The sequence below is a fragment of the Alligator mississippiensis genome, chromosome 1, assembly GCF_030867095.1.
Source record: "Alligator mississippiensis isolate rAllMis1 chromosome 1, rAllMis1, whole genome shotgun sequence".
NCBI classification, from domain to species: domain Eukaryota; kingdom Metazoa; phylum Chordata; order Crocodylia; family Alligatoridae; genus Alligator; species Alligator mississippiensis.
Window position 1 is genome coordinate 181,290,463 of NC_081824.1, and position 17,715 is coordinate 181,308,177.

Sequence of the window (17,715 nt, forward strand, 5' to 3'; positions counted from 1 at the left end):
TTGCATCTTGTAGAGCAGCCAGAGTAGATGCATCTAGCATAAGCATTCATGGGGCTGAAACTCACTTCATCATGCTATAAAAGAATACAAAAGACTGGGGGTGGAGGAGAGAGAAGGGGGAAGGAGGCAATGTTGCAAGAGACAAGCGAACAAACATTTAAACCCATAGGAAAAAAGGAGTTGACCAAACTAAACCAGGTAACGAAATAAGAATCCATAGTCCCTGTTTAAACCATACTTAACATAATCCAGTCCTTGGATGATTTCCTGTTCAACAGTTTCCGGTTCAGATTGGGTTTTTAAAACTTGCTGTCTGAGAACAGCTAACGATGTAGAGTCCAGGGAGATTAAAGTGTCCTGCCACACACTTGCATCACTTCTGCAGTTGAGTGGTATTTATTCATTCTGTCCCATAGGGATTGGCCAGTCTGTCCAGTACAGACAGCAGAGGGTCACTAAGCAGGTGGATGGTGTATATGACATTGAGGTTACAAGTGAACAAATCTCAGATGCCGTTATCTGTGTTATTTGGTCCAGTGATGATGTGGTCTGTATTGATGTTGGGGCACAGAAGGCATTTGGGTGTATTGCAAAGCCTGGGGCCTCAGTGAGACTGGGATTTAAGTATGCTGGCTGAGGTTGGGGAGAGGGAGCACTGTCTATAAGCCAGGACTGGTTTGTCTCCTATGACTACTTTAAGCTGGTCATCCTTTTCCAGGAGGCGGTTGGAGGTCATTAATGATGTATCTAAAGTGTTCAAGCTATAGGTGAGAGCCAGAGGGACTCCTTTATTATTGTCTTGGGGTTGGTGTCAGCAGGATGCAAGTCTGATTTTGTTGATTTAAGCAGCTACAGTTTTGTGGTTGTATTGTAATTGTAGGGAATCTCTGTTCCAGATCCTTAAGGTGTGTCCTAGTTGATGGGTTTAGAGCAGATATGATTGTAAAATAGAGCTTGGCTATAGAAAATGGTTTACCCCAGTCATGCAGCTGGTTCAGTGAAATACCACCTGTTGCATATTTCCTGGACCATTACAACTACAGCATCACTTAAACACTACTAAATTGAATTCAGATATGTTTGACATGCCTACCTGGCCTTGCTTTACTTACTGCTTCATAATCTAAGAATGCATCAAGCTGCTATATTCAGCAGGATGGGAAATTATAAATTCTTGTAAGATTGGTAGTCAGTTTTCAGTTAGATTCTTAAAGATCTGTAAAAACAAAAAAGGTCTCCTCTTTTTCTTTCACTCCCTTTCTTTTCCTCCACTTATTTGTATATTTTTTTTCATCCCCACTTGTAAGAGATCCCCTTCCAATCTGTTAAATACACCACTTGGTGTCCTGGCAGTAGCCCTGAATGAAGGCCGAGTGCTCCTGAGGATGAACTCACTGCAACTGCTAGAGTGAGAACATGGCTTACAGGTTTTTTTCATTTTGAAGGAAAAGCAGAATGGTTCCAGCCCCATTATCTCACTGCTTCCTACTAGACATTCATATTATAATCCTTTCTCACCTTTTTATTAAATTGATGCAGGGAAATGTTCATACTTGTAGGAATGTTAGGTTAATGTTTCATGCACATCTGTTAATTTTATGTTTGCATCTTTAGGGAAAGAGGGAATGCTTGTGTTCAGGGGTTTAATTTTTCTTTGCTTATTCTCCAGACCGGGGAGCTGAGGACTAAGATGAGCCAGTCCCATGAAGACAGTTTAACAAGTGTGGCCTGGAATCCAGATGGGAAACGCTTTGTAACAGGAGGACAGCGTGGGCAGTTCTACCAGTGTGTAAGTTCCATCTGTGTCCCCTTCAGAAGACTTGTGTAGTTGCATCTTAAATAGTGAAATATGCCTAAAACTAGTACAACAAGGTTAATAGGTCTCTTTCTTTGTAGTATAAAAATACATATACTGAAGGATGAATTAAGTTACCTGTGGAATCTTTTTTTTGGTCTTCCTAATTTGAAGATGGCATAACATGTCATGCTAACACTAAGAGCTTTTTAAATTTTTGTTGATGAACCCAGAGAGATTACTCTGAGAGAACAATATTCTGGATCATACTGAAAAACATTTTATATAGTCTTTCACTTATAAAGTAGAACCTGTATTTTTTTTTTTTTGTTCATGTGTTTAGCAACCTGCTTAGTTCACAGCAGGTTGTCAAATTAAAGGTTTAGCTGTTTGCTGTTGTCTCATTTCAAAGGCTGCAGCTTCTCTGATCAGCTGTAGCTTATTGGTCATCTCATCTAACTAGTTAGAGAACTGGCTCCCTTTTGAAATAACAAAAGCTACAGCAGTCAGCTAGAGTGCCTCAGTGGTCCAGCACAGCTGTTTGCTCTTTGTTCAGTGTACCCGAGTTAATTCATAAACTCCTTTTTTTCACAGGGGGTTAGAAATCATAACCCCACAAAGTAACCAGGTTTTACTGTAGCTGAGAGATTACTGACTACGTAATCTATTTAAGCAGCAGAAGTTGGCTTTCTGTAGAATTAATCTTCATAGCTTTTCATGCTAAAATGTAAAATATTCTTGGGAGGGGTGGGGAAGAAGGTTAGTTTTATGGATAATTGTTCATGTTAAATGGAAGTCTAGAGCTTTCTTTTAGGTCTGGCTTTTCATTGGTTGTGTCACTGGGTTGGCAATACTGATTTTTTTGGGGGGGGTTGGTGGGGAGAAGTGGAACAATCCCTCTCTGGGGAAGTGAGCTCTCACAGTTACTGGTGAGCATGGATTGTGGTTGGATCAGACTTCTTTTAAAAAGAAACGGGACAGAGGATTCTCAGGCCCCTCTAATATCTATTGGCTCTAATCAAAAACAAAATAATACTCATTTACATGATCACAAGGTATCGTGTGATGCAGGAAAAGGTTTTTTTGTTGGGTTTTTTTTTTCTTTATATAATTGTTAATAAAAGCTGTCAGTGCAACTCTTTGGAAGTGTAACTTTAAGGACTCAATGATTTTTTTCATAATTAGGATTTAGATGGTAATCTCCTTGACTCTTGGGAAGGGGTTAGAGTGCAATGCCTCTGGTGCTTGAGCGATGGGAAGACTGTTCTGGCATCAGACACACACCAGCGGATTCGAGGTTATAATTTTGAGGACCTTACAGACAGGAACATGTAAGTATTCTAGGACAAACTCAAATGTTATAGTGTAACCCTCTGCTGAGCAAACAGTTGATATAATATGTAAATGGTTGTTCTGGCATGAGTCGGCAACCTTTTACTAACAGCAGGTTGAATTAATACAACTTGATCCTAAGGCAGGCCACAGGGGGCAGTTAGATAATCTGTCAATAGGTGGCATGTTTTCACACATTTACTAATGGCAGGATGTACTAATGGCATGGTTAGCAGGCCAGATAAAATCTCCTTTGTGGGCTGGATCTGACTGTTGATTACAGACTCTTGACCTACAACATGCAACTTCCTGTAGCCTCTGCAAGTACTAAAATAGAACCAGAGGACTTTATATAGATTTTTTTGCCCATCCACTTTCATGTACAAAAACTATAATAGACTTTTATTTGTGAAATAGTAATTGGAAGTAATGCAGTAGAAAGCACTTCTCATTGTAGCAGGGTTGCCAACCCAAGACAGACTTCTTTTATTTACTAATGATCTGCAAACTTGTAAATATGTCAATAATGACACTAGTTACAAAATATAAATGTAACCCTTCTGGCAGGCTCCAGGCAAGGGCCAGGTTCAGACCTAGGAGTTTAACACCAGCCATAATAAGTGTTTGGCTGTCAGTAAAATGTTTACAGATTTTTTCAGTAAAAGAAAAAAAAATATTGGAATGGCAACCCTGCTTGACTGTAGCAATGGTTTTATACTGTTTTGCCCCCACACCAGGGGTTCCTAGTCCCCACCATCCCAGCATGGATATTCAAAGGACAACTGTCTACCTATCTGTGACCTAGCAGTGTTACAGGCAGGTGATGGGATACAGCAGCACCTGGCTGGGATTGGGGTAGAGGGAGATATGGAGACTCCCATGAGCTGCAAAACTATGACAGAGCTCCCTTCTCCATGTTGTGCTTCTGCTCACGCACCAGGTGGTGCTGCTCTGCTGTCTGTGTCAAAACTTGCTCCAGCTTCTTTCTAACTAGAGAGCTTCAGTCAAGCTCCCAGTTGCTTAAGGTTTTTTGTTTTTTGTTTTTTTTTTTATGGATGGCTTATTTTTTAAACAGTTTTTAACCTTGTGTTTATAGATAGTTGGCAGCTCTGCTTTGCAGTTTTCCATTCTTTCTGATGAAATGTCCAAAGTGTGGTAGTGCAGATCTTTTTTAACAAGCTTACGATGTTTTGTTATAATTTCAGAGTACAAGAAGATCATCCTATTATGTCATTTACTATTTCAAAAAATGGCCGTCTAGCTTTGTTAAATGTAGCAACTCAGGTGAGTTAATGGAAATGCAAACTAACACTATTTTTATCACACTTCATGTTTAGAAAATATTTGAGGGAAACTTGAGCATTCCTAATAGTGGACAAAGTAGTATTTTACACTTGCTCTGTGGTGTGCATAATTTTGCGGTTTTCCAAAAGGAAGGTGGTTCTTTTTCCTCCGTACCCCTTTTAAGAAATCTTTAAACCCAGTGTGATTTTAGAAATACCTTTGACTGTGTAAGTTACAAAACATATATTGGTAAATAATAAACTGTTTTCTGTATTTGGCTTCCCAGCAGTGCATCAGTATCTCAACATGATTTGTGAACCATTGGTATTCCACATCAGCTTTTTTACTTTTTTCAAAATTTAAGTATTTTTGGAAACGACAATGTATAAATTGAGGGTTCTAGAAAGAAAGGCACCACAGAATAATAACTACGGTATTATTTTAGCACATAGCTATTCAGCTGAACTGTTTTGGGTCTAGTTTCATTGCCTGAGATGACTGAAACACCATGAGGTTAGAATACTTCAGAGCAAGGTCATGGACATCTTTTTTGATAAAATCTCCAATGTGTTCTTTTGTCTGCCCACAGGGAGTTCACTTATGGGACTTGCAAGACAGAGTTTTAGTGAGAAAGTATCAAGGAGTTACACAAGGTTTTTACACAATTCACTCTTGTTTTGGAGGCCATAATGAAGACTTCATCGCTAGTGGCAGTGAAGGTAATACCAATTTTAACTGCAGTCTATTTTAATAGAATGCACACTTCTTGCTTAAAAGGGGATGTATGCATATTTCTGTAAGCATTTTAATGCTTTTCCTAGCAACTGCCACCTAGAAGGAAATAACTTGTTAACAAGTATTTCTTGATGCTTTTGGTATTTATTTATATACGCATTGTAAGGAACAATGCTACATTAGTAGAATGGCCTGTGTGATCTAATGGGTGTCTTGTGTGTCACCCTTTTTAAAGCATTAATACTACCAAGAATCTTGTAAAATTGGATGGTGGGGGGGGTGGTATGATTGGGCTTGGGGGGGGGGGAGGGCGTGACACTTTGCATTGTGTTCAGAACCAAAGTAGTTCTGAAGTGAATAACTTAAATGTGATTGGTATTTTATCAGATAGGTGTGGTTAGATTGTTCTGGTTCTAGGAGAGCATTCATCTCAACTTGGATAGGACTATTTAGACTAGGAAGAAAGTTTCGAAGTCTTCAGTCAATGACATAGCAACTATAGTGGATTTGTTATGGCTTGTAAATAGTCTGTGGTAAGAATAGAATGTAGTTAATGGAACTTGCTCTGAGCTGGTTCAGTCTTGTGAGCAGTTAAGTGCTTTCAACTCCCATTGACCTCAGTGGGAATTGTGGATGCTGAACCCTGTTTTAGGTACAATATTTGTAGGCAGTGACTGAGACAACTAAGTACTTGCTATTTATACTCAGTAGCTCACAATAGCCTTTTTGGAAGGTAGGAATCTTGGCCAGCATGTTAGGGTAATTTTCCTATTCTTCTTGGAAAGTATCAAGAAAGCTCTTGAAATTTAAACCAAACCACCCCACCCCTTATCAGTTGAAGGATAGATGACAGTGTCATCCTCATTTGTTTATTGGGTTTTTTTATTTCTTTAAGTCAGAGTCCTGGTTTGGGGGTTAGTACCTTATGTACCAGAAAGTTCAGAATCTGTGTTGAGCTCTCATGATATTTTGTGCATGTGTGGGTGTACACCAATCCCTCTTTTGTGAAAGCTCACTTTTTTGACAGACTATATCTAACATGAATGTGGTAATGAATTTATCCAAGTTGTCATCTTAAGAACAGCTTTTTTATTTTTCATTTTCAGTGTCTAAAACTACCCAGCTGTAGTTGAAGCTGATGGCACCTAATTTAGATTCGGACTGCCTGAGGCTGTTTGCCTCTTTGCACTGAATTGTTGCAAATATGGCTGCTGTGAAAGTCTAAGTACAAAAAAGTAACAGATTAATATGTCATAACCTCTTAAATTTAAGGTATGTTGTCAGCTAGGTAGGCTTTTTTTTCTACTATCTGCACAAATAAGAAGAAAATGAGGCCTCTTTTTTTTTTTTTTTTTAAAGTAAAATTGATTTCTGTATCAGTCTGGCTCATTTGTGGAGTTTTCCATTTAAATTAAAACAAAAAAAAGACATCCTGTCCCATACCAAGATGCTGGCTTGTCTTTACACTTTGTGTGTACCACCTTGAGCAAATGGCTCATGGATTTTCTTAAACACAGAAAAGCATAAATGTCACGTGCCTTCTGAGGCTGGGGGCGGGCACAGTGACCACCCACAGGCAGCGGCAGTGCCAGCAACAGGGCCATGGTGACGGCGAGTGGGGACCGCCATAGTGATGTCGGCAGCAAAGGCGGGCTGAACGGGGACTGCCCATAGGCAGCCACAGCACTGTTGGCAGCAAGGGGGTTGGGGAGTGGCAAGCAGTAAGCGGGGACTGCCCACAGCTGCCAGCAGCCTCATCAACAGTGGGTGGGGAGGGGGGGGTGGCGACTGCCCTCAGAAGCTGGCAGCAACTTTGGCGGTGGCCAATCTCTGGGGGGCACGTGGCCAATCTCTGGGGGTCACATGCCCCCCTCCCCCACACACATACATCGCCTGTGCAGAAAAGAGATATTTAGTAGGCCTGTGCGAAGCAGCAAGTATTTACTTTGGATTCGAATTCGGTCGATTTGGAAGGACTGTGATTCGATTCAGTGATTTGAATCACTGTCCTGATCTGATCTGGCTGATTTCGGATTCAGAGGTTTGGTGCAGATTTGGAGATTTGGCCATAGACTATAATGGGGCATCACTACAATACCTATAACTTTGTCATTTTTTTGCAGATTCGGATGAAAACAGCAGGAATGGTAGCCCCTTCTGAGGGCATGAAGCCTGCCAAGTTTCAAGGAGATAGGTGCAGGGGTCAGAGATGACCTGAGCAGGGTGCAGGGCCCTGGGCAAATCCGCCTGTGCAGGGCCCTGCCCCTGTATGCCCCAGACATGAAGCAGCCAGCAGCAGATTTGGGGGGGGGGGGGTTGCGGAGTGGCTGGATGCGAAGCCAGTGGTGGTGCTGAGTCTCTGTGGCTGTTCTGTCTGGCTCTGCAGGGCCCCCCAAAGCGCAGGAACTGGAGCAGTCGCCCTGATTTGCACCCCCCACCCCCGGCCCAAGAACAGCCCTGGCAGGGGTTTTTGTGAAAGTGCACATCAAATTGTTGAAAGCAAAACTGTGTGTGTGACACAAATCACTTTTGTGTGTGTGGGGGAAGATCACAGTCACTGGCCAGTTACAAATGTCAATATCAGAGCAGTCTTTCCCCTATCCCTCTCGGCCTTTTCCTTGTATGGAAGATCACCCCATCCCCCTGCGTCTTCTCAGTTTCTGTTTGATGAAAGCCTTCCAAATCTCTGAGTCAATTTGGAGGCTTCTGATTCGATTCAGACCTTTTAATGAGTCTCCCAGTTCGATTCGGATTCGGGGGTTCAGCTGCCGAATCTCCTCCGAATCAAATTGGCTACTAAACCTTCGCACAGCCCTAATATTTAGGCCCCTAGCAGTAGCAGACATTGCATTTGTCACACATTACATGTAACTATTTCATCACAGATAGTTGCATACCAGCTGGACGTATGTTAAAATTTTGGTGGTTGCTTCCACACAACAAAGTTGTAGTTTCAGTGAGCAGTTTTGTGGATGATGGGCTACTTTTTATCTAAGGATAAACTGTTGCAGCATGTGGTATGTTACTCTCGCACATACAATGCTTGACAAATGTCATATCTGTCAAGAGGCCTTAATCTCCTGAATTGAGGAGTGTGAAATGTAAATGCAAGCTGGCGTATTTGTTGCAAATTCTCTAATGCAGTGATGTTTTATTCAAATGAGCTGATTAAGCAAAAAGCAATTGTTTTATCAAATAATTACCTGATCTTGTTCTAGCAGGTAGGTCCAGAGACTGTGGCTGGTTTTGTTTTTACGGGGTTGGGAGGCAGAGGAAGTAGGCTGCTCAAATGTTCAGGTTAAGCTTTCAGAACAGCATTAGATGCAAGAGCTGAAATGTTGCCACAGTTTCTTCTTTTGAAGATTTTAATTTGGAAATACTAGTAGTAGTGCATGTGTTCCTGAGCAATTGTTGCATGTAGTTCTGTCTGTATCTGTTTGGGATGGGGACTGGTGTAGCACTAAGTAACAACTTCCATCCACATGTTTGTCAGACTGTCAGTCTACAGTTGCCTGAATATCTTTTAACCAGTTACTCTATAATGAACTGCATTTTATTTAGACTAGTGTGATTTTGAGACTCCATTGAATCACTTCACCAATTACTGTTCCTCAAATTATACTGCTGGGAAGGACAAAGGGGGGCATCTCTGCCCTTCAGATGTGGTGGTGGCTCCTGAAATGTTCACAATTTATTCAGTGTATGGGTCTTGAAGTATTGGTATCAAGGTTGGTCAGTAATTGTTCACAGTTTACCCTTGTGGGTAGGGGGTTGCTGAGCCAAAGCTAGTTGAGTCTGTTGCGAAACTATTTAGAAAGAAATAGATTAAGGAGGCTAGAACTTTGAAGGTCTTTTTAATATTAAGGTGCATCTTCTAGTGATTTAGAGATGTGGCTTTGTCTGCTGGCTCTTTAGGAGTGTTTGTTTCAGAATATTTATGTTAAAATAAATTCTTTAAGGTGTATATTTCAGATAGAATTGTATAATAAAAATGTAAAGTTTAAGATGTAGTTCAACAGTTGTTCTAGGCTTAGTTTGCAAGTACATACATATCCTTTTATTTAGGAGGAGCATGATTTGTCTTATCCATATTTTGACAGCTGTATGATTGCAATTAAATTCTTTCATTCAGTTAGTGATCCCACTAGACTTGCAAGGCTTGTTTATTAATGAGACTTGCCCATGTTTTCTTGATCAGTTTACTTTTAGATTAAAAGGAAAACCTTGTTGCTGTAGGTTCATCAGGGGCCTTAGTTTTAGAATTTGTAACATTGAAAGTCTGTGCGCGCACATGCAGGGTGGGGGAGGTTATACAGTGTTGATATCTAAGAACTAAATGTGTATGTGAAAGAGATTAAATTTCATGTCTTCTGAATTTTGTTTTTTTTTTTTTTTTTTTTTTAAAGACCATTAATTCAGTATTTCTCATTCTGCTTCTTAAAACAAATGTTTTGTTTAGATCACAAAGTCTACATTTGGCACAAACGTAGTGAGCTGCCAATCGCGGAGCTGACAGGGCACACACGTACTGTTAACTGTGTCAGCTGGAACCCGCAGATTCCATCCATGATGGCCAGCGCCTCCGATGATGGCACTGTTAGAATATGGGGACCAGCACCTTTTGTAGACAACCAGGATATTGAAGGTAAAACTGCTTGTGTACAGATTGTACTAGGGGCTTATGCAAGTGAAATGGACTCCCAGCCAGTTGCTTTGGATCCATCATTTAACATGAAACACTTAATAGCTCCTGGGTTTTGGACGGAACCATTGCCTCTTCTGGGGAAAAAACAAAAAACCCTCTGTTGTCTTCAGAATCATCAGTATGCTTATTCCACAAACTTCACTAGTGAAGCCATTGGAGCCTTCCAGTTCTCATTTTCAACCTCCAGTATGGAGCTGGAGTGAACTGCAAGGATGTCCCCTCTGGAAAACCCAAACCAATGACCTAGTACAGCCAAGGTTATGGCACTGCAAGCCCCCACTCTTGCCACCACTTAACCATGTCCAAAAGAACTGCCTGTCTTAGTGAGAGGGTCCACAGCCATCCAGTCTGTGGCTCATCTGTTTGAAACTAGTGATCAGGTAGGTGTTGTAGACTTCCATCCAGTAGTAATGGCCTAAATTAAATAAATCCTAGACTTAAAGGCAGGGCAGGGCGGTACCTTAGAAACTGATTCTGAGGCATGAACTCTTGTAGGGGACAGCCTACTTCCGTTCATAGTGTCTGACTAAGTAGGCCACTGCCTATGAAAGCTCATGCCTTTGAACCAGTTAGTCTCTTAAGTGTTACCCTGCCCAGCCTTCTGTCCGACTTGAGACTAATCGGCTAACTATGTCTCCGGACTTAAAGGTGGGATAGTATATACTGTTTTCAGTCCCAGCCCACTCCAAATATTTTCCAACTTCCTGTCCTCAATGTTTCCATTTCTTTCTTTTCATTCTTTCCTGACCCTACTTCTATTAGATTTCAGGCTCCTTTCCAGCCCCCATCCCAAAGAAAACATTTGTATAATGTAACAGGAAAGGGATAAAACTTTCAGTGCTGTGGATTTCTTTTAAGTAACTGCATGAAACTTGGGAACAGCTAGATTAGCTTTCTTATGCTTCAGGAACCTTTTAAAATATGGCAAACAGTGAAAACATGTTAATTACAAAAGGTTGATGTTCCCCAAATCCAAGTGAAGCAGTATTGGTAATGTGATATAATTAAAGCATGTTAAGGGGGACATACAGCCTTATTTCTTTGAAGGGCTAAATAATGAGATGCCAGTTTAAAAAAAAATGTTGCCATGCTGGATGAGTTTCCAGTTCATTACTTTGTTTTTCATTGTATCGCTGTTTCATTAAGTAGCATATGTTCAGTAACAAAACTTCCTTCCAATACCCTGCATTAATATCCTGAGAGGAGAACAAGCTATGCTTAAACCAACAAAACAAAACACCTTTTAGCAATTATATTTCTATCATGGATACTTCTTGATGAAGTGAGAAGCTGTATAATTAAATACACTAAAGGAACTGGAGAGAGTAGTTCTGTGTAAGGGAGTGCCAGTTCTCTCTTTCTCCATTGCATGGTAGTAAAACCTGATTTCTATATTTTTATCTAAGTATATGCAAATTTGTATTTGTAATAGAGGTATTTAAATGGACGTAAAAATACTTCGAAGTGTAATATTTTTCCCCCTTTGTTTCATCTTGTCTTTGCTCAGAGGAATGCAGTAGCATGGATAGTTGATGGAGAATTTGGAGCAGACGACTTCTGTTTAACTTAATTAGTCGTATTTTAAATGGCTTGGGATTTGGTGCAAACAAACATGATTGATAGCTGGACAGACATGCTCGTCATGAAAAAAGAACCATTTCTGAAGCCCGATCGGGGCCAAACATTTACCACCTTGCTTCATAGTAACCAGTTGAGATGAAGCACGTCGTTTAGAGCGTTGTTGGACACCGTGTTGAATTACCCCCCCATCGGTTGTGAAGAACTGTGCTACATTCAGGCTAACCATTGAACTCCGTATATATATTTTTTTCCCTCCTGCCTTTTGTCTGGCGGGCTACTGTTCTTGTTGCTCTTCTGTGTAATGAAGTTTAAATGCTTGTTTGGAAAACTTTATTTAACAGTTTAGAAGGCTTGATAGAAAGAGTGCTTTAGTCTGAAGAGTACACATTGGATAGGAAAGTATTTCCTTCTCTTGTTTCTCTAAATCTCTCTCCGCCTTATTTAGCTTGAGATCTTTGCAGCTTGGTTCATGGATTCTAGCCTTGCCCGTTGCGCAGTATATATAAATCCAGGTGATAAACAAGTGAACTATGTCAAAAGCACTCAATATCACATTTGACAAAAAGTTTTGTACTTTTCACATGGCTCGTTGCCCTGTAAAGGGGTAAACAGCACAATTTTTTAAAAATAAATTATTTATAGGATAAAAATGACTTCATTTGTATACATTTGGAATTTAAACCAGCCTAAAAAGTGTCGTGCAATGCAGTATAATTAATGTTCTTCTAGAGTGTTGTGCAAGACCTGGCCAAAAACAGTGGCTGTAAGGAGTTTTACACAGGCTACAAAAAGTATTGTTTTAAAAGAGAAACCTCATTGCCCATCCTAATGAAGAAATTGGATTATTTAGAAGCAAGAAACATCAGGTTGCAGCATGAGACTACTAGGTTAATAAACAGGACAAAGTTTGGATTACATAAAAACAAACTTCTTGCATATATTTAATTTGTGTAGCAATATTAGGAAAGAGCTGGAACAAATGATTACTTTGTGATTTTAATAAGAGTACCTGACCTTTCAAATTTCAGTACATTTTTAAAACTTCCCTTTTTAGGTTAAGGGAAGAATTACACACCTGCAATATTTTCTTTAGCCTTTGATTAACAAATGCATAGATTTTTGAGAATATACTTTAAAGTTTACAGGTTAAATGTCTCTCTTGGATCTTGTTCTGAACTGGTGCTGTGGAATAACCTGACATTTTAGGAATGGTTCATTTAATTTCCTGTGTAAAAACACTTAGTTTGAGTACTTTATGCTTCTTAAAATAAACAGATGGCCTGGTATCTCTATTGTGCTTCTGCACTACTCGGCATTTGGTTCATGGTATGGTTTTGAATTCTGTTTTTTCTAATTGGAAGGTAAGGGTAGTATTGGGACTGCTTGGAAATAAGACATTGCATGCCCTCTTCCTTGCTATCATGAAAGGTGTGAAGAAAGGAGTGGATGAGGCTGTTTCCTACTGAAGCTAAGTGAATCTACACTAGTGTGTCATTGGTTGGATGGAGAGAGAACTTTGCTAGGGTCCATGGGAAGACTGAAACATTCATGCCTGGATAACAAGAATGAGAGAAATGGCACAGTAATGGGTCCCTTTTTAAAGGGAAAGAAAACCAAATGGATTCTTCTAAGGTTTACAAAGCAGGATGGATTTGAACAGATTATGGCTGTTTAACAGGTTCTTCTCATGCTTGTGTCTAATCTTAAATCCCATTTTCTGTGTACTTGCTGAGATGAACCTTTTAAGCTAACCAGTTTTATTCCTCTCTGTGGTACTGCCAAACTGAAACGAGGGCTGCATAGCATATGCATATCCTCAATCTAGTTGTTTTTTTTCTTCAGCTTTCCACAATCTGCTTTAAAATTGCACTGTGAGAATTTAATAATCCTGGAACATGAGGATGCATAGATTTTTTTTTTTTTTTGATTAAACAATGAAAAACTAGGATTTTCTCCCTCCCCCCAACTTGCTCATTCTTTAGACCAGCATTCTGTGATTCTTGCCACAGTTGCAGTATGACTTCTCCTGTGGCAAGAGAGGGGGGGAAAAAAAACCCTAGGCTATTATAACCTCTTTGAGACTCAGAATTTATTTGAAACCAAATTTGTATACAGCACTTACATATTTGAAGTACAGTATAATTGTTTAGCAGCAGCAATATTATTATTCATTACTTTCAAAGCTTCATATGTATTATGTTAAATACATATGTTAAGGTGGTATTTTTAGAGCATGACATTCTCCTGATTTTTGTTTTTGGTTGTTTTTTTTTTACAACTTTAATTCTTTTATAATGATGTTCAGTTACCAGAGTTACTTACCGTGGTGCATTTAATTGATGAGGTGCCCAGTCTGGCACTGCTTGCTTGCCCCATGTTGCCCTTAACTTTGTATGAGTTTTGAGCACATAAAGAATGCAGGCCAAAGCTCCTACTGTATTCCCAGAAGTGTTTTTATATAAAAAAAAACCTTCCACAGGGTTTGTGTAGCATACTACCTGTAAAAACTGATAGCAGGAATTCTACAGCCAGTAGAAGCTACAGAGGCACATCTAGCCAATACCTACCTTTTTATATAGGGGTACATATCTAGGAATATTAATTTAAATTTGTTAGAAAAACATTCTCCCCTCCATCTCCAAACCCAAGAATTACAAGCTTCTAAAAGTCAGTATATACTCTTAAAATATATACTCACAGAAAACGGTTTAGAGGAGCTAAGGAGAAGTACATGTTTTTATTTTTCATTTTAATTTAGTTATGTGACTATGCAATATAGATGAAAGGCTTATGTATCAGATGGAGTGGTTTATGTCCAGAATTTTTCTTAAGGTTCCTGTCAACATTTTGTGTTGCCTCTATGACTTCTGCAGAAATTGATAGAAAGGAGACTGCATGACAAAAATTGATGGTACATTATTTGATATCAAAATTAGCTGTAAACCTACAGACAGTGAATGATGCAGCTATAGCTACTGCTTTAGGATTAGTCTACAAGAGATCGGCCTAAACTATTTCTAACATGCTATCACACATTCATTACATGGATTGAAAAGTACTAATACTTTTTGCACATAGACCAAAAAAAAATGAGACTTTGGCAATGGAAAAAGCAAATGCTATTTGCTCATCTGCAATGCGTTAACTTCCATGTGCTTAAAAATGTTCCCAAGCTGGGATTTAAGGGTTAGAGCAAGTTCAAGACACTTGCCTTCAATGATCAGTTATTTCTAGTTACTGATTCTATAATCCTGGGAGAACCTACTATAAACTTGTATTTTACTTTATTTTTGCCTTTGATACTGTTTTGTAGCTGTCTTACAACTCATAATAGCTACAGATTATTAGCAGGGCAAACCTTTTATGAATTAATTATGCTCCTGAGCTGTTCAGGTAAGTAACTCCTAAGAGATGATGGAGCACAAAAGGGGAAATAAGCTGTTACAAATCTCTCCTTCTGGAAAAACATAACTTTGTTCATTTTCCCTCCTTTCTAATATAAATTCTTCAAATCTAAAACAAAGTGAATGTAGTAACTTTACAAGTAGACAAAGATGCAAGCTAGAGAACTGTTAAACTCTTGGCAGTAACTTCTCAGCCTGGTTTCAAGCCAGTAATTTTTAATACAGCCAATCTGCTTAAGCGGAGTGTTTTATGTCTAATGGCATCTCATCACATCAATAAACAACACTCCCACCTTTTAAAAGGAAAAAAAAATCTTTAGGATACTTCATGGAAACCAGAACTGACATAAACAGAACTGCCCTATGTTGAGCTAATATATTTTATATGCACAAGGTGGTGGTGGGTGGGGGGGGACAACACAAGTCTAGTTCACAGTAGAATTTCTGTTGACTGGTAGCTTGCGGAGTGGGCAGGGGGGAAGGGAGAAGACAGACTTTCAGTAGACCTGTGTTCATATCTATATCCCAGAACACGCAAGTTGCCTCAACGTGACTTAATTTGGAATAACTATTAAAAAGGAGCATCAGTACTATATTATGGCTTGAAAACCCACATTGGCTCAGGACCATTATTGGCTGTCATTTTATTCAGAAAATGCTAATTTGTAAGAGGATTAGAAAAACTTCATTAACACTTTGACACTTTTTTTTTTTTTTTTTTTGAACAGGGTGGACTTAATTGAATTGTGTAGTGTTTTTGAACTGCTACAGTAGCTGCCTCTAGTTGCTGAAACACAAATATAAACACATTTCCTGTGTTTTGAATTCAGATTACCTGGATTCAATAAAACTGTGTGAATGTGTTTCCCATGTAGTATGAATGTGTGGGTGTGTGTGTCCCATAAACAGACAAAGAACTAAGTGTTCTAGGTACTTTTCATGTTTACTGCATACTTTAAGCCACATTGTGTGCGTGTGTGTGAAGTGTTCTCTGACTTCAAGACTTTGGTTAATACCAGTATATTTTTATAAATTTTAAATTCAATGTGCCCCATGTTTACTTGAGCATTTTTCATTCTTAGGGTAAACGTGCTAGATCTGAATCTTAACATTTTTAGGCACAGATGGAAAAAGTTATTGGCTCTTTGAAAATGTATGGAACAAAAATGGATCCTCAAAGCATGTGTGTACTTACAAACCAAGCTGTAGAGATCAAGACAAGAACTTTATTGTTGATCTCAAAATTTCTAAATTGTCAAAATTTCTATGGAGTTGTGGTGGAACTAGTTAACACTTAGAGCTTTTGGTATGTAATGACTTTGCTATGGACTGATATTAAATGTTTCAAAGGATTGCGTTCTTAAACTTTCTGGATTTTTGTTACTCTCCTCTTGGATTATATTAAGTAGTTCAAATTTCTTTGCTATATTACATTAAAAACATAAGAATGTTGGGTCTCGTATTTATTTTCACTCATTTTACTAATTATTTACAGTACACCTTTTAACTTTTTTTTTATTTTATAAATGTGTAGTATGTTAAACATCTTCAAAAATTGTTCGATTGGAACATTAACTTCTGATTTTGTTTTTATTAGGGTTTTTTAAAAAAATACACTTTTTCCATGTCAGTGCACAGCACTTAACTGTTTGTATTCCCTTTCTTTCAATTCAATAAACAGAATGAATAACTGGACTGAACAGTTCTTAAGTCTCCTCAACTTCAGTCACATAGCTGCCATTTGGATGACCCATTTCACCTCTGGCCTTGACAGTGCATTATTTTAACTATTTTTATATTGAGGAAAATTTTATTCGCATCTTAAACTGAATGTATCTAACTTTGCCCATATGTAGACTCCTGTTTTGCTTGCGCAGACTTAACCTCGCTTGTACTTATATAATACTTTGAGATTTGGAGTGCTTTACTTTCAAGGGTCTTATCCGGGGCCTATTCATGTTACAAAAGCATCTGTTCCTTGAATGTTTGTAGTGTGCTTTGTTCGTTGGTATCTATAAATATTACTCCTGTTTACAAGCATAGAAGCACATGGTGAGTGCAAGAGCTTGGTTCTAAGAGTTGGATCACAAAGGCATCTGTCCCTTTTTATATGAAATGAGAGGCTGGTGACTCAAGCTGCTGTTTAAGCACTGGAGGTGGGGATCCCTTAACTAACATATACCCCTATTCCCATCAGCAGCTACCACCACTATCTCCCATGTATTATGCAGTTGTTTCTCCAAATGTTTAACGTGTCTGTGGAAATGGGCTAACACTCATTTCTAAAAAAAAAAAAAAAAATAACACTCTTTAAGAGTTAATAAGAATAATAGTATTTATTATTATTAAAACTGACTAACCTCTCTATACCTAACCTACCCTGTACCTCTCATTCCTCCTATTCATGGAAAACCATCTTGAAAACTAGGTGATCATTTCTAGCTTTTTCAGCCCCAGGGGGGGAAAAATAGCAAAACCTTAATGAGAGACACAAATGTTTGGGTTCCCCCCCCACAATCTCATAGAAGTTTGTAGTAGTTTGTTTGTTTTTTTTGTTTTTTTGTATACTTGCTTCCAGTGTATAAATAGCTATGCATCGTAACAGGATACTTAAGGGTCATTATTTACAGACTATTTGAAACTCGGAGCATAAATCTGGTTGAATGTTATAATACTGGACAGGCTTCTTACCTTCCTTATAAATAAAGGGGTTGATTCTATGTCTTGGCACCTATTAGTGTCAGGGAGGAGGAATAATATTTTGTCTTTTGGCACCTGGACTTGCTGGATCAGCAAAACAGGATAGCTGTCAGAGGTACATAACTATGGTACTTAGAGAACATTTCAGATGCTAGTAATGGCAAGAGAAATTGGGAAAC

General features: G+C 38.9%; 1 protein-coding gene across 3 annotated transcripts in view; it reads left to right on the forward strand.

The window, feature by feature from the left end:
* The window catches only part of WDR26 (WD repeat domain 26), a 43,309-nt gene extending 26,778 nt beyond the window's left edge, over positions 1–16,531 (forward strand). For 2 of the 3 annotated variants that reach the window (XM_014598083.3, XM_059717518.1), the window contains 6 exons: positions 1,670–1,789; positions 2,981–3,126; positions 4,333–4,411; positions 5,001–5,130; positions 9,606–9,791; positions 11,359–16,531. In XM_014598083.3, coding sequence (XP_014453569.3) covers positions 1,670–1,789; positions 2,981–3,126; positions 4,333–4,411; positions 5,001–5,130; positions 9,606–9,791; positions 11,359–11,384 — 687 coding nt within the window. In that variant the 3' untranslated portion in view covers positions 11,385–16,531. Of the gene's footprint in view, positions 1–1,669; positions 1,790–2,980; positions 3,127–4,332; positions 4,412–5,000; positions 5,131–6,252; positions 6,419–9,605; positions 9,792–11,358 lie in introns of those variants that run through there. The other variant, XR_009456710.1, reaches the window with a different exon arrangement.
* The last annotated feature ends 1,184 nt before the right edge of the window (positions 16,532–17,715 follow it).